Source organism: Lissotriton vulgaris, chromosome 9 (assembly GCF_964263255.1).
Source record: "Lissotriton vulgaris chromosome 9, aLisVul1.2, whole genome shotgun sequence".
In the NCBI taxonomy this organism is placed as follows: Eukaryota; Metazoa; Chordata; class Amphibia; order Caudata; family Salamandridae; genus Lissotriton; species Lissotriton vulgaris.
The window spans coordinates 1,191,928,358-1,191,949,230 of record NC_141697.1 but is presented as its reverse complement, the minus strand read 5'-3'; the positions used below and the strand labels follow the sequence as shown (position 1 = coordinate 1,191,949,230).

Below are 20,873 nucleotides of genomic sequence, written 5' to 3'. Positions count from 1 at the left end.
ATTTGTTTTCCTAAATAGACTCGGACCCCCTGAGAAGGTATTGCTGTACGGCAACAGTCTTAAATGAAGGCAGTAGGTATTTTTACAGCTTCATTATCAATAAAATAAGACAGGTGGACGAAATGTAGGTTTCGGAAATTGGTTACATGCCATACATTTGTTATTGCTAGTGGTTTGCGTTCAGCTCTTCAAATCATCAGAGTTGAACTCTAGCAAGCAAATCAAAATATGAAATGGAAAATAATGTACCACAATCTGAGCACAAGCAGTGTGGAAGAACACTAATCAAGAATGCAATAGGAACTTGCTCCAGGGAAGAAAATAGACACATGGAGACAAAGTAAAGATCAAGTAAAGCCAACACGCACTGAAAAATGCTCCCCAATGAAATGGAAGGAAATAAGATTACTAATGAATCCACCAATGGTAATGAGGCCAGCATTAGTAAGTAACAGGCAGGCTACACGCGCTTTTTTAACAGTTCCTTTTTCTTTCAGAAACAATAGGTTATAGCAAGCCACTGCACAGGCGCCCTCTCAGGCGAGACCTAAAAAGAAAACAAAAATGAAATGCGGTTTGCCACATGGTCTGTTGTCCAGACAACACACTAGGTTAAGAGATCCTTGCACCGCAAGCCCGATTCACAAAGCCTTTGTAGGTGTAAGTTTGAGGATTACACAAATGTCACTATATTTGAATAGTATATACAAGCTTGGCCTTTTCAGAATTACTTATTACATTGTATTACTGTAGATATTGCTTCCCCTTTTTACAGAGCGTAGCTAGGCCTTGTGATATCTTGTGGCCTCTATTTTAGTGAGAATGAAATGCGATTTTAGATGTACTTTTTTACTATTCTTAATTTTGTACCTGTGATGAGATTTGCTGTCTGAGTGCCTAATGTTTTCACAAGGTAATTTTTATTGATGTATCCTGTACTTTTATGGTTGAAAAACTTATCAAATAACTTATATACATGCAGGTTTAGGTTTTCTTCCACAACACCTACATTTTACAAGACCCGAGCCTTATTTACAGTTTGGCAGACGTAATATGACGGATGGGCTATCCACCATGGGTTTCAGAGTATTCTAAGTGCCATAGTCTATAATGCACTTTTAAGACGGAGAATGGGACATAGGTCAATTTTGTGATGGAGCATCCCGTCCACCAAACCATCAATAAGGCCCTTAATCTTCATGGATGTGGTGAAGTCCTATTTCTCGAGAGCCTGATTTTACACTTAAGATAGGAGGGACAGCTGAAAACCAAATGTTAACAGATAGTGGTCCATTTTTTTTTTTTTGCATTCATGAAATTTGCACAGCATGCACAAAAATGAGGCGGCAGAAGAGCACTACAAAGGAGGAGAAAGGTAGAAATTGTAATGCAGGGAATGCCATCGTCAAATTAAGGAGACCATACGTTATCCTGAGGTAGAGCGGAACAGATACTTTTTCAAAGCTCTCCTAAACATCATGTGGTAGGGCCCAATTCACTTTCAGTGAAGCCGACCTCAGTCATCTGGTCAGCTGGTAGGATATGAACACTTCGTTTGATCCATAGAGATGTCCACGTCCTTGCCTCAAGTAGATCTTCAGACTGCTTTCAAGTCGCCACAGCTGTTGACCAGGACCAAGTGCAGAAACTTTCTTATCTCTGTAAAATTGCTGTAAGCCGAAGTCACAAGCCGATGCTCTTCCAGTAGTCGCAGCGAGACACCATTGCAAAGGGTAACGTTTGCTAATGGGTGTGGATTCAAAATGGAAGCCACTGTCCAAGATTAAACCTGTTTAATGGACACTTTGGGTAGGAAAATTTGTGGGAGAAGAATGCCAAATGAGAATGACCAACTGCTGGGGAGTGCTAAAGAGTCCCCCACAGCGGAGGACTTGGATTGCAGTCATAGCAGCGGCGAGACATAGGCAATTTAATAGTAGGGAGACCATACAAAGCACTTTAAATTGAAAGTTTTGTTGAACTGGAAGACAGTGCAGTGATTTCAAGGCTGGAGAAAAGTGGGGTTATAATCTTGGCTTTAAATGAAGCTCCTGCATTTGGCCAGTACTCTCCTTTGAGGATTAAGACCATGGTACAGTAGTTTTAGCATAACAAAAAGGCTTTTGCAAGTTATATCCTGTTAACCAGCTAACCTAAAGCGTGTACCCTTCTGTCTCAAGCTAATACAGGTAAGTCCACCCATCCCCTTCTTCTGTACTCGTTTTCTATAGCTACTCAATGTTGACTAAGGGCCCAGCATGCATTAAATAGTACAGGGCTTCTGGGAAAGAAGATGGTCTTGTTTGGCTGGGACAAAAATGCATAATTATATACACAGTCTAGACACATATGTTATGGTCAGCTCTGATATCAGTGACCTTTTTGTACATCACCCAGATGCCTCATCCATCTGCCCCTCTTCTCCCATCCTTGCAACCCCACAACAGACAGTACCTACCGCAAATTCAGCACCTACCTAAGAAATTCAATACCATCTTTTCTGCTCCAACATAGGAGGTTATGCTGCATGCTGTTACAACAATTTACACAGACTTTCTTTCTAAAGGATTTCCTTACAGTGAATGAATGTGTGCCATTCAGTATTATCTTTAAGGCGCCGACCCCTGCACAGACCTCTCCTTTGCCCCTTCCTGCCTGCATTCAGCTGCTTAACATTCCTACCCCCTGACCGTCAATCTCCCTCCCACTCACTATCCATTCCTATCTGTACATTGCTGCACTCCCAGTCCATACCCACCCAGTGTGGAATGCTTCTTTCCTTCCCTGCTTTTTGTTTTGATTGCTGAGCCATTCCACGGATAGGTGATACTGGCCAGAGGCGCCCAAGCCACAGACTCCATTACTGGCACACGTGTCCCTTTGGAGCCAGCCCATTGGCTGGCATGTCCATCCTATGATTTAAAGCAAATCAGTGACCTCGGACACAGAGTCTCCTTTCCTAATGATGTGAACATTCAAACAAACTGCAAGAGGACATGCTCTCCATGAGCCGTATTACTGATACGGCGTACTTTCCTTGGTTGCGCCATGGCGCACCTTTTTCAAAAGATGTGCCAGGTGCAAACAAGTAAAGTGTGCCATGTTAGAATGCATGCACTGCCCTGTGTTTCACTGTCGAGGTGGCAACCTGTCTGCACTTTTAAGTGTGATTAGAGATCCCCTTGCAGGCGGGTGCAGTGAGCGACTGCGAACACCTTCAGGGTGATGTCTGGGGGTAGGGGGTCCCTGGGATCCTCTTTCTCTCCTCCGTAGGGCTGCCTTTAGGAGGCAAACTTAAAGAGTGCCACCTTTGTGTGGTGCACTTTCAGTGCGTTTCCTAAATGCATGCTTGCTCCTACACCCCAGAAGCGTAACAAAACTTGAGGTGGCTTCCCCTGTAAAGTACATGGAGGGGCCTGGAGCTCGCCCCCTTCCCAGACTGGGGTGTCCTTTGTCATGCCACTGCTGCACCCATGTCAGTAATATGGAGTAGGCGCAGAGAGGCGAAGTGATTCCTTCAATTGCAAGTGCTCACGCCACCATGCAAATGAGGAACACCCTCATGATCGCGCTAGAGCAACATGTGCGCAATCGCTATCTGTATTACAGAATGGGATGCACAAGCATCAGCTGCTCCATCTGTACTACCATTGTGCCCCTGGGGCACCCAAAGCAGGCACATCAACCCATTGTGCCCCTGGGGCAGCCAAAGCAGGCGCATTAGCCCATTGTGCCCGAGGGGCACAAGGTATAATATGGGCCCATATGTTCACAAGCAGCACTACATCCCTCCGTAGTCACGAGCTTGCATCGTGAAAGGCAACTGGTTTCCAACATTCATCCTCCACAATTGAAGGCGCTTGTGGGCATCGATATATCGTATTTTGATCTTTGGGCAATTGGCGAAACATCTCCCAACTGCACGCGTCCTTACACAAATTATGGGGAAACAGTTTTACATTTAAATTTGCATATTTTCCTATAGTTCGAGTCGGCTGTAACGTGTGCACCGGTGGCAGCAGGCACATATATAAAAAGTGAAAAACTGGCTCAGATTTAATATTATGCACAACAGGTGTTAATAGTGCTCTGCAAAGTGAGGCAAGTTTACTTAATGTTTCAAAATGAAATTTAAGCTGTGCTAGCAGTTGCATTTAAAAAGCTAACTTGAGCTAGGGAGCTATTTTATAAGAGTGGTTTTGCCAGCTATCAACTTTCAAAAGTGCACTGCTTGCTAGAACTTTTGTTTTTGCGTCTGCATTTAAAATACATAGAAACGTGATTGCATTTATATATAATTAGGGAGATGTGAAAGCAGTTTCCTCTCTCTCGAAAATAAGTGAAATAAAATTTTAAAAAAAACATACAAGATTATGTTATATATACAACTAATCTGACTTTTATAAAGCGATTACATTTTGGCTTTCGAGCTTACCAGTCATTTCTTGTTGCTTAATCCCTTACTGTGGCCAAGCCCCCTACATTAGGACGTGAGTGTGAGTGTGAAAATTCAGGACAAAGGGTCAAAATTCAGGACAATAATTCAGGACAAAACATACGTTTTACAGAAATATCAGAGGATGTCGCACAATTGTATACAAGTAAATAGACCACCAAAATAAGTACAAGTCAAAATATGTTTATATTAGTTTGAGACCATCGTGCACTTCAAAGTTTTTCAGTAGGCGCACAGCTTTGCAAAGCGACATCAGGCCCTTTCTGCAATCAAGATTTGTGCTTATAGAACAATGTAACATTCAACATTAAATAGTTTTCTTTTATTCATATGTTTAAATCTTACTTTTAAATGTACAGTGAAAATGCTGTTCCAGTCCCATGACATTAAGAAGCATTTCACGGAATAATCCATTGTATACATGTTTACCCAAAACTTTTACCTTGCACCTTATATTTGTTGAGGGATAATATTTTCAGGGACATCAGAAACTGAACTGTATACTATTTTAAAAGTGGTTATCACTTCTACTCTTCACAAATATCCACCTTGACAATGTGGTAAATGACCTATAAATGGAGGCCTTGCACAAATGATTGCTCTGCCTCTGACAGTTATTTTTATTTTATTTTCTCCAGCATAGCTCCAAGATGAAAGCAGAACGCCTTGCCTTAGTCTGATGCAGAAGGCGGCACCCCACGTGCTGTCACTACAATAGGTAGGAGTGAGGAAGTGAGGAATTTAGGAGTCCTTTTCGACGACCATCTAAATTTTATGCCACATGCCAACCAAATCTCTTCCTCAGCCTTCCATAAACTGCGGCTTATAAAAAAAAAACTGCCTTTCCTGCCGGAAAGTGCCGGCAAAACACTGGTTAGTTCCCTTGTTTTGTCGACCCTAGACTACTGTAATGCACTGTTTCTAGGTGCCCAGGAGAGAGTGCTCTGGAAAATGCAGGCCATTCAGAATACTGCTGCTAGGCTTTTAGGGCGCATCCCCAAACATCACTCGGCCGCATCCACTATAAGACAGCTGCACTGGCTGCCAGTGAGAAAGAGAGTCATGTTTAAGTCCCTCTGCCTGGTTTACAAGGCTTTGAAAAACGTGGGACCGGCGTTCTTTGTCCAAAACCTTATTCCTTACCGTCCCTCAAGAATGCTACGTTCATCTTCCCAGCATGACTTAGTGGTACCCCGAACCAAACTCGTTTCTTGGGGGGACAGAAGATTCATGGTAGCTGCACCTAAATTGTGGAATACTTTACCAGAATCGATCAGAACTAGCCCCTCCCTCTGGATCTTCCGCAAGCAACTAAAAACATGGCTCTTCAACCAATGATCTCCTGTCTGATGAGGCTCAACACATTGCAGTAACTTTAGCGCCGAGATGCCCAAGGGCCTTCGTTCGCGCTCTATAAATGTTTTTATAAATAAATAAATAAATAAATAAATAGGGCCCATTGTCATTCTATATGTGATAATCAGCTGTAGTCTCAGAATGACAATGGACCAGTCCACAGTCTTTGTGAGGTACGGGAGGGGATGCTGTAGGCAACCTCAGTCTACAGATTGAAAGAGGAGTGCGGGAGGCCCCGAGTGGAAACTTTAAAACTCATGGGGCCTTTCGCAGGGGACCAGCATACCTACCTAAAATTTGTAAAATTACAGTCGCCTTACGGACATCATACTCAAATAACGGACGGTCCGTGAAATTCACGAACGGTTGATCACCTTTAGTGAGGACATTCACATCAGTTTATCTTCAAAGGGATTTGACTAGGTTATACTGATCTGTTAAAAAGCCCTTGGAGACAATGCCCTTCCTGGTACATCTGCCTGTCTGAAGGGACCCATGACTTTCCGTCTTTAAGGAAGAGGGCGTTAAAGACAGAGGACCCACTCGCCACCTGAGGTGATAAAGGTGCCCAAGCGGGGTGAGGTTGGCCGATCATCATCTGTAGTGGAGAGAATGGGCCCAACTCGGAAGGACATTGGACAAAAGGAGAAACATCTTAGTGAAGTTTAGCTCAACTGTTGAGGATTATTGTAGCGCACACAAATATGGGATATGTTTTGCCAAAAAGAGCCTGGCGGACTCAGAAACCATGCTAGAGTTGTAGCACGGAGGAGGAGATACCGCGGGAATTTGGTTTGCTTAAGGATGACCTCCAAACAGGTTCAGAAATTGCTGCTCAGAGGTTTTTTATTCAGGGAGAAAACTGGAACAGAAGAACTTAGAAAATCTACTGGAAAAAATCTTATCTACAAAGAGAAGTTCTGCGGAGAGGTGTGTCCTGCTTTACATTCAATTTTGGAACTGGAAAAGCTTCTCTTGGGAAGCTCTTTTTGCTGAGCCACAAGGGGTAAAGGGTCAAAATTCGAACTTTGCCAGATAGAGCATTTCTTCCAGAGACTGAAAATATGAGGAAGATCATAATAAACAAAGTCAGCTACATTTGCCTGGAATGTTTTTTGATACTTTTATAAGTCCTGACCTCCACAATCCATTTGAATCATTTTGGTGCAATTTTAATAATTATGCTTTTTGGCTAAGTCATATTAAGAATTTTAGACTATTTCTTAATTGTAATGTTGTTCGGCTGCAGCCGTTTATGTACCACATTAAATTTTCTCCTAGGAGGATCTTTAATGTAATATAAAGTGAAATGAACAGCCCAGTTAGCATTGAAAGCCAGTGTGCAGACCACTAGTGTTAACTTCTCTTCTTAAGGAGAATTGAAGACACTTCATAGTCATTTTCCTACCTTTTCCATCCCAACCAGCTTCATCCAATGCCACCATGGCCATTGCTAATGTTCTGCTCTCCAAAATATGGATCACCTCAATTTACTTTAACAGGATCACCCTTCACATGAAGGTATCCTCTTTGGAGACTGAAAATGTTGAGTGGTATATGTAAAGATGCTCATGTTCTCCACCCAATCAGTCCTTCCGTCTGCCAACCTGGGCACCAAATAATCATTTTTCTTTATTTATGCATCACAGTTTAGGTGTTGTGACCTATAATTATTTTCAACAGTGTGGAATGTCCTATGTGAAAAGTGCAGTACATTTCGCCTTTACCAAAGAATCGCCATTCCACCCAAGGAATGAATCCGTAATGATCTTCAGTGTGCACACCTTTTCATTTTTAAGAATCTACAATTTACTTTCAAATATTTTGCTAAAACCCCCGGGAATTCATGCCAAAGGATCAAGCCACAGTCTGAGATGGACAACCAGGCAAATTGATGTTGGGTGGTAATGTACATTTCACAAGAGGGTACATAGACACCTTACTTGGGCACTATTCAAGTAGTGCTTATAGAAAATAGAAGTTGTATGCCTGACACGTCTCCATTTACCTGGAATACTTTGTCTTCTGGACACCAGGGCGGTGTCGAGTCCTCCACAATCTTTGCCTCCCTTCGAGTATGGCCCATCATCTGTAAGGGTACAAAAAAGGGCACTCTTAAAAAATAAACAAAAACTAAGATCAAACTTCAGGAAGAGAAACAAGTTCATGATGGTGCTGAATTCACAGAGACTGGGAGGAAAGCCAGGACAGAGGTGACAATATCATTCTAAATTCAACCAGAGACACAATTTCACATGGCCGCTTACAAGGATGCGAAATGTAAAATTCATTTTGACAAGCTATTTTAAAAATAAATCCTACACAATCCTATATAAGATGTAAAGTCTTAAACTGCAATCAAGTTACCTATGTTGGTTGTCTGACGTAGTCTTTTGACTGTCCACAGTGGCGGCTCGCCGAGGGTGTGCTGCTGGGTGGAGGTGGGGCAGGGTGAGGGGGGGTGTGGGGGGGGGATAGTAAACCCTGGCTTATGGACGAAGAAAGTCAAGTAAATAAATATATAAATAAAACAATTTATAGTGCGTGCGCTGCATCGCCAACTCAGCATTGCAGCGCATGCAATGTAAATTGTTTTATTTATATATTTATTTACCTAACTCCGATCGGCCGTATGCCGGAGTTTACTACCCCCTATAGCACACCCTCGGCGAGCCGCCACTGCTCTCATAAGTAAAGCTGTGTCAGTGATGATATCGTCTGTGATGTAATCAGTGACTGCACTGAGTATTCCTCTGTGAAGCCATGTGCAAGGTCAACGAGGAGTGCATTGGGGAGGAAAGGTTGCTTAGCTTGGCATAGTGGAGTTTCTTTTTTTTTGTTTTATCTCACAGCCGCAATCCCGCTGAAATTAACCTTCCTGGATGTCAATTTACTCAAATGCTCCGGGTTGCGGAAGTGACATCACATGCCCTTTGACATTAATGGTATCACAATTTGTGACGTCATATGAGCTTTGACCCACAATTTTCATAGGCTTTTATGTCACCGGATGACATCATAATAAGTTAATTAGCTGAAGAACCATAAGAAATGCATAGTTATTACAGCATAACCCATACACGTCTATTTTAGTTACCACATATATTAGCGTGCTGATATGATCTTTTGAAAGTTCTGGGGCATTGAAATAGCCCAAAATTGCAGCACACAAGTAAAGCAAGTGAGACAGACCTCTTCTAAAAGGGTTCCAGCTCCTGCCCAGCAATTGTTTTTAAAAATTGAGCTATATATTATATTTAAGTTCACATAAATTGGTTAAACAGCCATATGCTCTAAGGGACACTCCTTAAATAGTCAAGTACATGGTGTGACAAACCAAAGAAACTGGACTCTCCCCGGGCATTTACCTCATTTTTAGGTCGAGCCTGACCAGCGCATGCTGTATCGGAGTATGGAATAAAAGCCCCGGCCACTCTCCGCCCCTAATTGTCATTGGCTTGTGTCATTGCCCTTCGTAAATGCTGGCTTCTGATTCGTTAATAGACTTATTAGTCCCTCCTTAGTACCGCCTTGTCTTCATTTGTATCCACCCATGCGGACTGGACCTTTTACTTCTGTTGTACACAGTACGTCTTTTTTAGTCTGTAAACATTATTTTCTTTAATGAGTTTATCCTACTGCAGGTACAACATACTTTCCTGCAACATTCAGAGCGCCATGCGTGCTTGCACTTTCCGAGCAGCAGAGACATTGGCGGCTGCTTCTTTGAATAGGTCTCGCATTTACTAGAGTTTGAGCTATTGGCATTGTAAATGACAATGCCTTTTATTCATGTGTTAGTTAGCAAAATGGATAAATAAAAGGCATTGTCATTTCCAATGACAATAGCTAAAACTCTTGCAAATGCAAGACCTATTTCATTGCAAATGCTTGCTTGAAAATGTGCTCCTATATGTAAAAAACGACCCCCATTGTCCCAGGGCCAGTCTGGTCTTTGGTGCCCTTGTACCCCAAATTTTCATACAATGTACCGGAAGCAGAATTTTGCCATTGTTGCCATCCATATATTATGGGTGACTTGTATGTCAAAAAAGACCTCTATATGTCTGGAGCGGCATTTTGTCATGGTTGCGACCTCTCATATGCCGCGGTTGTCCTCCCTTATGACAATTACCTCCAATGTGCTAGTGCCAGCTTCTTGCCATGGGTTCCACCGTGCCAAGAATTCTCAAGTATGCCAGCTCTAGTCTTTTTCCACAAGAGCGCTATATGCCAATAATTACTTACATAATGCCGGTACCAGCATTTTACCAGTATGCCAAAAACTATCCCCAATACTAATTACCTCCAGTATGCCAGTGCCAATATTTTACCATTTTGCCAAGTATTGCCTCCAGTCTTCTAGTATTTTGTCACATGGTAAGGATGGTTAGTGCCAGTATTTTTCCATTGGTGGTTCCATAAGATAAGAATTAACTTTACTAAGGCAAAATAAATTCCAGACCCCAAGTATGTATGCTCGCTTACCCACCCACACACTCATTCTTACTCAATTCATTTTCACTACACTTGCTCATTCATTGTCACTCTTAATCTCACTCTCTAATTCTCACCCACTATCACTTATCACTCACACACTCACTCATTAACACTCAAATTCACTTACTGTGACTCAATAATACTACATCCCTAAACACTTCATTCTCATTCACTCATTTGCAGTAACTCTTACTCACTGACTCGCTCATACATTCACACCCACTTTCTTTCAAATAAACACACTCGCATACGTTTAAATGCATCTTTTTTTAATTATATAGGTCAGGAAAAGTCCCGTTCCAGCTAACTGCAGTCCATTTTTTTAAAAATAGTGAATAATAAATTATTCATTTATTGTAATAACATTTTCAGAAAATGTAAATGTAAATGTACAGGAATTTATATAGCGCAAATCACTGAGCAGTTTCTAAGCGCTTGCTTAGGGAACCCGTCCTGGTATTCCCCTGTGAGATAACCCCGGCAGGGTATCCGCAAGATGAAAGCCGGCATCCCGCCGCGAGGGGCCGTTGTGGAGATTAAGCAAGCTATTGCTCAGAGTCGCAGAGTGTGAACCCGTGAATCGAGCAGGCACCGGAGCGAGAATTGTCGAGTCCATGGACATTTTAGGACTCAAGACCCCGCCGAGCCAGGAACGGAACCCTGGTCCCGGGCTGACCTCTGCTTCCAGGTCTGCCTCCTCTAACCAGTGAGCCAAGGAGAGTAAAGCCCCAACTAACACAATAAGGACAAGCTGCCCCTGTGTTCCTGGCATTGATTTTCCCCCCTCTGAGGCTATGGGTCACAAAGGGAGAGCCAGAGGTAGCAAGTCAGGGGTCGCAGTTGCGACCCCTGGTGATACATAAAGAATGTCAATGTGCACCTTCCATGGAACAGCTTTCTATCAGATATGGAGATACCCTCCTGGAGTTATTGTTAGATCCCTTCGTCCTCAGAAAAAAAGCCAATTTGATTTTGCAAATAACAATGGTGTTAAGAGATAAAATGTTGTGTAGACTTATCAAGGTGGCTAGATTACGGAGATGAGTGGTACAGAGTGGGAAGAGAAGTGCAAAACTTGATTAGCCAGTTTTAATTACTACAGGGAGTTTCAGGCAACACTAAAGCCAAAAAAATGCAAAAGCAGGAAACAAGATATAGGTTCTCTGGACAAGAGATAAACACAGGACAATACCCTTTGCGGTGCAAGCAGCCGTACGCCCTTCTGCCCTGTAAGGTGAAAGGGGAATTTCTACAGCACAGCCTCTCAGAACAAGCACCGACAAAGCCAATAGGTCTCACTTCTGCAAACTATTGGCTTTGGCAAGGTTTTGTAGATATACTGTACAGCACCACGGATGCTTTGCAGTGTGGCTAAAACTAATTTTATAAAATCGCTATGTTAGTCAGGGATAAAGTGCCTTTTTTTAAGCACATTAGCACTGGATGCATCAGTCCTTTTGTTATTATTATTTTTAGTCAGTCTGTACAGCAGCCATACAGCTATACAGCATGTCTTCAATTCTTTGCCAAAGTCGGTAATGCCCGTGCTGTACAGAATGAACAAAAGGCAATGGCAGAACCAGTAGTCTCAAAGGTGAGATCTATTATCACCCCTGTGATCCTGAGCAAACCAGTTGATCTCCCTGTGTGTAAAAGAAAACAATAGGGCATTTGCACCCATAACTTAATATATTTGGAAGCAGATAACTTCTGTTGTCAGAATAAACATCCCTTTCGAAGGAGGTAAGGGCTTCTTTGACGTATGTGTGGTATAGTACAACATAGCTGGCAAGAGGTTCAATAAGTCCGGCAGACAAGAAGAAAATAAATCAAATGAGTGCCTCAATAGGAGTAGAGTCAGGGGATGGATGGCAATCAAGCCGCAACAATCAGTACTTGGTCCATTCTCCAGCAGAAAGATGAGAAAGTGAAGTCAGCACACGCTGGCCCTTTAGAAATCAGCAAATAAGAGAAACAGAGAAGCCAATGAATGTAGAGCAAAGGGTGGGCTGCCAGCCTCTTGCTGCATACAATACTTCTCGCAAGTGAGAGTGAAACTAGTACATACGCTGTCGTAGGCGAGACCTACAAAGGATAGACTACACACACCAGTCATTCTCCCCAAAATGCAGGAAGAAAACTACATTTGCACATATAAAACTACAAAGAATGCTCAAGTAACTTTATGTTCCTCCAGAAATTATGACAAAGGCTTGGGTGGCAGCTGAGCCTGCATCTTGCGTGTTGGTGTGGGGTCATACGAGAAGGAATTCCCAGCTCTATTGGTTTCCATTTAAATTTCGTTGATCTCTTATTATCCCCTTTCATTTCCTTTACATTTGCTTGCACACCTAGTAGGTGTGGATAATTTTTCTTACTAAGGAGGCAAACCCCATAAATATCATGTTAGAGATTTTGTGTGCATATGGTCTATGTAAAAGAGCATAGACTGTGGAAAGAATACACATTTCAAATGGGAAGGTGGTTTTGAGAGATATATGAACATTTCTACAGAAACAAAGACACTCCACGGTACTGATTCATTCAAATCAATGAGTGGCTTAGTCCCTTTTAGTGCAGACCACATTTTTCAACAGTATGTGCACCAGTGGTCATTGAAATATCAAAGTAATGCTTACAGTTGTATCTGATTACATTAAAAAAATTGAAGGACAATTCTTGAGAACCACTTCACCATTTTAATTTGAGTGATTTTTTAAACTTGAAATTGTTTTAAACATTCGGTAGGAAACATTTCACAGAACTTCTTTCAAGACTGCCTTTTGTATGCCTATTTAAGGCTGTAGTCCTCATTAGACTTTAAAATGGGTTAGGTTATATTAGGTCTAGTTTGACAGCATGGCTGCTTGCCTTTCCCTTTGGTACTAATGCTTTAAAACTGTTGTCTTTAACCTTTTGACTTCTGTGAACTCCACACTTAATCATTACTGGAATCCAGGGACCTCAGTGAATCATTACTGGAATTTAGGGACCCTCAAATGTTTCATTATTGAAATCTGGGTTCCTTGGCCTGAGCAATGTCGATATTTTGAACTGCCAAACAATACAAAAAAAATCGTAAACAAATTTATATTTTTTAAAAATCAAACTTTGAATGGGAGGGTTGTACTTTTTCTAAATTCGAGGCTACCTATTGTCCATACTATATTCTGTTTAACCCATTCGCTGCGGGGGTTAATTCCCCGCTGTGCTGGAGGGGGGGGGGGGCGCGCACAGGGCCCGCATGCTCATGACGAGCTGAGCTCGTCATGAGCTACAGTGCTCCTGTGCTCATGACGAGCTCAGCTCGTCACAGGTGCATTGGCTCCGTGGAACGTTCAGCACAGCGGGGAATTATCCCCGCGTGTGAGCGTTCCACGGCCCATGACGAGCTGAGCTCGTCATGAGCACCGGAGCGCCGTGGCTCATGACTAGCTCAGCTCATCATGAGCATTCAAGAGGTTAATGCACTTGCGCTGTTCTTACAAATCGATCTGAAGATACCAATTTAATTTATTGCCCCCAATGTTACAATTCTTCACATTTACAGAACGTTTTCAAAATATCTATTTTATATTTTGCTTCTTTATTTATATCCACTTCATCATTCCATTAATTTTTCTCATTTCTAAATCGGTGGTGGACCCTCGAGTCGGCTTTGCGGACCGCCAGGGGTCCTGGACACAAGTTAGGAACCACCGCTCTAAAATATGCATAGACTTTGCTTTAGCTATGCCTCACAGGAGACTTGATCTCTCACATCCAGCCATTGGCTGTTTGGTGTATCACTCCACCTCCTAGAATACTAGCACTGCAATAGATGAAAACTATTTTATCTCTCAAAAGTACACTCAATCATCACACAAATTCTGTATCTCTCAGACAATTTGTATGCAGAAACCAGTTTTTGTTTTTTTCATTAAAGCATGATTTTTTTTAATGTTTTGGTAATGGCTAAGACGGATCCACTGTCTTTGCTATTGCTTGTAAACAAGGTTTGCTTAGATCCTTTTCTCCTTCTACTGCCCTTTCTTGCTGAGTCACTGAAGGACATTTACATTTTAAGGGTGTTCTAAATTACCCTTGTGTACATTTCCATCTTCCCAATGCTTTTTCCCTGCCAATGTTCCTTCTCCAGCTTGCGTCTTTCTCTACACCCCATCCCCACCCACCCATTTGTGTGGGATGAATAACACCTCATAATCCACTCCCCTTCACTGATTTTACAGAAAGTTCATTTCCCCAATCCCATGTTTCTCCACCTTACCATTTACTTGTGCCCACCCATCCATACCCTCATGCCTTCTCATAACCCCTTTCCTCCTTTGACTACCTCTTCCTTCTCTTCTTGCCTCATTTTTGTCTACTGTAAAATTAAAACTGTATTCCCCAACTTTGTTTTGCTGTGTCTTGATCTTGATCAACAAGCTGTATTTCTATTAATCGAGTTACGAGTTTATCTTTTTTTCTATCAATTTAGAGACTACGTTTACAGGTTAGTGAAGAAAATGGGCTCTTGTTCCTTTCACCATCATTTCTAATGACAGCAGCACCAGACGGTACCCACACATTTTTTTACACCATCGAGTACACAGTTCCTGCCAGAATGACTAGTCTTCTTTTTCCCAGTCTAAGTTTGCAATTTTCTTTTCGCCTTCTCTACCCTTCTCTTATTCCAACCCCTTTCACATTCTTACGCGTCTAATTCTTTTTTTTCCACCACCTTTAATCCTGAACGATGTACTTTTTAGGTCAATCCTACTAAACCAAGCATGGGCTGTTTATAGTATGTCATATTGTGGCTTATCAAGAAGTCTGGGGCGTGGGGGGCTTGGAGCCTGCCCATTGCTTACCATTGGTTGGCTTTCTGTCTCACTCATTTGCCTGATTTTTTTATTGGTGTCCAAGCTTGTCAATCTTGTTTTTGTGGGAGGGACAATCTCTTTGATTTGCTGGCATCACTGCTGCCACCGCTTACTTTTCAAATACTCCATTAGAGTGCATGTGCGTTCCAGCTGTCTCCCTAGTGTACGTCTCTCCCCCTGCACTGTGTTGGACTGTGTTGTCAGATTGCTTCTACCTGCCACTCTTGCGCTTGCCTCTGTGCTTCTCTCCATTGCTTTCCCCATCTGCACTCTCCGTGTTGCTTTGGCATTACCCAGCATGCCCCCGATTTCCTTGGCAGTTTGTCTTCCACCCTCCCCCTTATAGGTTTGTCGTCCCACACCCCTCCCGCCAGTGTTGCTTTGGCTCCCCTACATATAAAATAAGACATCCCAGCCCAACTAAGATCAGTGACTAAACATTTAACACAGCTCCAGTGTAATTTTGTCAGGACCTGTGTGCGTGGCCCACATCAAAGGCTTTTTTTTTTAGCTTCGCTGTGCTGCACAGCATCACAGATGCGGTGCAGCACCGCTAAAAACCACTAGCAAACCCAATAGCTCACAAAGGGAGAACCACTTGTTTTGCCAAAGCTTTTTCTTCTGACATACCTCAACCCCGTCGCCTGTTTTCCCTTTAATAGTTCCTCATTCTTCTACTCCTGCCTCTTATTTTAATACTGTCCTTACACCTCCAGTCTTATAACAGACACACAAGCCTATGCGGGAGAGACTTGTATACGAGGGAATTGTGGGCTAGTGGATCTCACCTGCACTGCACTTTACCCACATTATAAAAAAAAACTAAAAAAAACACCTCTGTACTAAATGCTCACCTCACCAGCATGCAACTTAAGGGATTCTTTGAGTTGGATCAACATTTAATTACAAATGGACCCACTATCCACTTCAATCCAAATAGACTAACATATCCACCGCTCAAATTAATTTCATATTTCCCTATACTAATTCACCACTAATCCTTTTTGAGTTCTGGAGTAGCGTGCTACTCGCAAAAAAAGTGCTTTGACACCTTGTGTAGAGTAGTAAGCGCTATATAAATGCAATTACAATTTGCATCACTATAAAAAGCTGATAGTCAATGCCCTCAAAGATCTGGGCTGCAATACAAAGTAGTTGCCAGGTCAATCAAAAATGATTTTCCCACTACAAAGTCAAACTTATTACCTATCGTAATTACTCTCCATTTAAATGTCTGATAACTGTTTATTAGCAGAAAATGTAACAAGAAGAGAGACCAAATTTCGAGAGAAAAAAAATAAATAAGGGATGAAGTTTTGATTTAGAGATATTAAGGCAGCTAAATTATTTAACTGATCCCAAAATGGCTACCCTATTTACAGCAGAAACCAAGTGGACAAAGGAGGACACTGCAGCAAGTAAATAAGAGTGACAGACAGTGGGGGAGATACTGGAGTTTAGAAAGATTTTGGGTAGTTTCCAGGAGAGTGGAATGTGGTTGTGTTTCATGGGAGGAATAAAGTCCTTCGAGATAACGCCCCATCTGTTACTTACTCCCTTATTGAGCCACCGTACATGCATTCTACCCCAGTGACATCACTGTTCTACTCCGTGTACTCAGACATATGTGGTACCCCGACACGCTTGCCGTAAGCATTCTTCCCTTAAAGACGGACCTCAGGCCAGCATCTGAAATTCAGATGGACAGGACATGATTGCAATGTCCACGCGGAGACGGAACATCGATGGCAATTACCAGACCATTATTGGGCCGGAGAATCCCTAGAGCTGCTCTTGAATGCAAAGCTAGTTTTTAAAAATGGTAGAAAAGAACTGACTGGAGTCTATGCCTGAGCAGCTACGTGTGCATGCAATATAGTGGACAGGACCTTGCCTTCGAAGTGCTTGACAATGCTGAGAAGAAGAGCAAGGGCTACTGTACAGATTATATAGAACTATATAATTGTGTTAAGAAAAAAGTATGTGTTCATATTCATGCACAAAAATGTAACTTTTGATACACTCTTACTGGGTGGGCCAGGCACAGCATCTCAGAGTGTATTACCTTCAACGCACCTACATCACACCGCACCTCAGGAAGCTTCACTGGCTCCTCATTCACAAGTGTAGCCAATTCAAATTTCTCACGCAGACATATAAAGCCCTACACAACACAGGATCAGACTATCTGATCAGTTGCATACACTTTCACCAACCTACCAGACACCTACGTTCTGCCTCAATCTTACCAACACACATTCCCCACATCCCCAAAAGATAAAACTGGAGGTCACTCATTCTCCTACATCAAACCCAGGACATGGAACGACCTCCCCCAACACATCAGAGCCTCCTCCTCCTCCTTATTTCTTGAGTTTCGTAAGAAGCCGAAGACCTGAACCTCTGTATAAGAACCTTGGGGACCACAAACCTACACACCTGCCCAAGCGCCTGGATACACTCTTGGGTGATTAGTGCACTATACAAATCAACAAAGTTTAAGCAATAATGACTGCTTATCTGGTGCCACAATTTTCGGTCTAAGGGTGCCTTTTGGAATCACCAAGACTTTCTTACTCAGCCTATTGCACATGCCTAGAATTGATCAGAATCATGTTTGTGCCAGCCTAATGGTATAGCATCAACTTAAAGTGCAAGCTTTGCTACCGCCAAACCGGATGCCTCTATTCCTGCAGTTGATGTAGGCGCTTAAGGACAGTGTTGCTAAGCTCATGCGAGACCTGGCACAGAACCAGGCACATGCTAAAAAAAAAAAAAAGGAACAAAACATGAGCTACAGATTCCTCTGCCTCACAAATGTAACTACACAGAAAAATCAAATATAAGCACCAGGTGGAGGTGAACTATCCAATAATGGTGCACATGAGCAGCAGGCTGAGCGACGTACACAAAAAGTCAAATTCCATCAGCATGAAATATGCCCCCACTGTGCTTCTGCCAAAGTTGTCAGCACAGTCCTTAAGAGCACTAGTAGGTCAGGGTACAGGGACTACAAAGCACAGCAGTATGTCCAATAACAGATGTACTACAAGAAAAGAAGATCCTAGGCAGAGAGCCTGGTGAATATGGAAGGCAAAATAGAGGTGGTTTTAAAAGACTCATCTACAGATGAAGCATTAACTGTGACAGAGTGTTAGGAAAATAATGTTTACTGCTACATTTTCAGCAGAAAAGCTTTTTCTGATCACATTTATCACCAGCTACCTCAAACACACACCAAGCTTCCGGCCCAAAGGTCCTAACCCTCTACACAGAATACAAAGATATACAAAAGGAGATGAAAATTACTTGTTTGATGATCTTTTGTTTATTAGGATATTTCATTCCCAGTTTACCAGTGTTTTTTGGGGGGGGGTAGAGTTTTATATAGCGCGAACTACAGCCAAAGATATTGGGCATCAGAGCGCTTTACATGAGCACCAGTTTCTTTACACGAGGACACATTCATTTTTGTTAGGCACGGGGAGATTAAGTGATTTGTCCAGAATCACAGGATGTTGAGCATCCTTGCTGAGACTAGTACCCGGTTCCCCAGCTCCGAGGTCGACCGCTCTAGCCGTAAGGCTACTTTATGCCAGTTGGTCTGCTCCATTAAGGGAGTGCTGTTCTCTTGCTGGTGGGGACTTTCCTGTTCTTGATCAGGCAGATTAATTCTTTGGGTTATGGTGGTGCAATTTTTTTTTAAATGGCTCACTAACCAACTAATGTTAGATTTTATCTGGAAGCGTAAATCGGACCAAGAGGTTTTTGTTTTACCAAAAGCTCAAAGTTAGGGCTGCCCCCCAAAGGCAAGAACCAAGCCAAATTTTTCATACAACCACCGACTATGCAAATAAATTCCATTTAGAAGCAGCATATGTAAATGTAGCATGCCTGGATATCCTAAATGTCTGGTATGGTTCATATTCCCCTGGATCAGTGTAGGACACTTGGTCCAGATAGTCTTTTTGCTCATGGTCAGTTTCCGATCTCTGCAAATAATTTGTACTGAAACCTTAAGCGGCAACTCAACTGCAGCAATAAACCAGAGAACCCCCACGAGTGGAATTCTGCTCGAACTACCATTGCCTGACAGGCAACAGGTATTAAATTCATGTGAGAAAATATCTACTTCATAGTGTTGTGATTATGTGGAACATGTGAGGATTGGAATAAAAAACAATAGTTTAAATACATCTGGCTGAGGGCAATTTAGATAATTTGTAAATTGCTATAGATTTCACTAGAACATGTACCTGATGTGAGAAGGGGATATTAAGGTTGTGTGAAATTGTTACAGAAGTGCCATTCTGTATATTTTCACAAGGTAAACAAGTGTCACCTTTTCAAAACTATGGCTGTGGGTGAAATATCTACCATAAAAGAAGAGATTTGGTGTTTTTTTTTTTAATCTGAGAATTTGTTGGCAAATAAGTAATTTTAGCAGTGGTTTCCCAAACCTATTTGCGGAATATCGCAATTGTTTTTAAAAACCGAAGCTAACCCAATAGATGCTAAGTGTGGTCTAATGCATAGACAAGAAGGAAACATACTTTGCAAAATGAACACTTCGAGCCTTTCTGAAATCACATAACAGGTGATTCTAGTAATCTAAAACCCTTCCGCTGATCCCATTTTCAAATGCTTCACCTCTGCACCCCACTCCGTTCAGGATACCGCTGGTGTCTAATTAGGTCTCGCTACGACGAACGCGCTAAGCACGTTCTCGCAGCGAGAACTATAGTCGGCGTCTCAGCCGAAAAACGACGAGGGGAGACAAGAGCTGGCCGCACGCCCAGCATTCCCTATGGCGGCGTCGGATTCCGATGCGTGCCTTCGGATCGGTTCGCGCGCGTGAGCCTCTACCGTAGACAGCTCACGTGACGTCGGATTGCCAAATGTAGTGAAGCCGTCCACCGAGGGGCACGCAACATTTTGGGGAAATCTTCTATTCTAATGCCTTGTGGACATTAGTGCAAACAGTGCACATCGGACAATACTGTATGACTAACTCCATTTCGACATGTGAGAATCTTATTGCAGGCAAAAATCTCTACATCGCATAGTCATATGCCACTGACTCATAGATGTTTGGCTTTTAAAACATTGCTGCATCAGCCCCTTTAAAACTGCATTTATTGCTCTGTTTGTTACATGCGGCTTCAGGCCTAGTGATGGAATGGAAAAAATAGGGCCACTGCTGTTATTTTTTGTTGTTATCCCTCTCGTCTGGGAGCGCTGCTCTGGTCACCCTAAGTGTGCCTGTCGTGGTCTTTAGTGGCAATTGCTGTAGGTGCATGCTTTTGGGTTCGATGTATAGAAGATTGATGGGATCAGGCAGAGAGGGGGCAACAGCTGCCCCCATGGTTCAAAAGGGACTGATGCTTATCTGCTGTCGGCAGATGGGCTCCTGTGTTGGGGCTGTCCTCTCTGTTCCGCCTCCCCTCCCCCTCAGGCTTTTCTATCTTTTGCCCCTTAAGCGTAATTGGCTCCGTCTTTCTAATTGGTTAAACAAAAAAAACTGAAACCAAAGCACGCGTTAGCTTCCACTTAGAAGTTCCAAAGTGCAGCTGTAGTTTTCTGCCCAGCTGCTGACTAGACTTCTAAAAACAAAAACAAAAAAAGTATTCGCTACTGTATCTAGCCGAGTTCATTTGTTAATAGGCGACGGCAATGTATTTCCAGTTTGGAATTTC

The 20,873-nt window shown here is 42.5% G+C and overlaps 1 protein-coding gene across 3 annotated transcripts in view; it reads right to left on the bottom strand.

Annotated features, from left to right (window-relative positions):
* Positions 1 to 20,873, bottom strand: part of GRIP2 (glutamate receptor interacting protein 2) — a 508,408-nt gene that overhangs the window by 210,438 nt on the left and 277,097 nt on the right. For all 3 annotated transcript variants that reach the window (XM_086939256.1, XM_086939257.1, XM_086939258.1), the window contains exon 2: positions 7,821 to 7,901. In XM_086939256.1, coding sequence (XP_086795382.1) covers positions 7,821 to 7,901 — 81 coding nt within the window. The remainder of the gene's footprint in view (positions 1 to 7,820; positions 7,902 to 20,873) is intronic.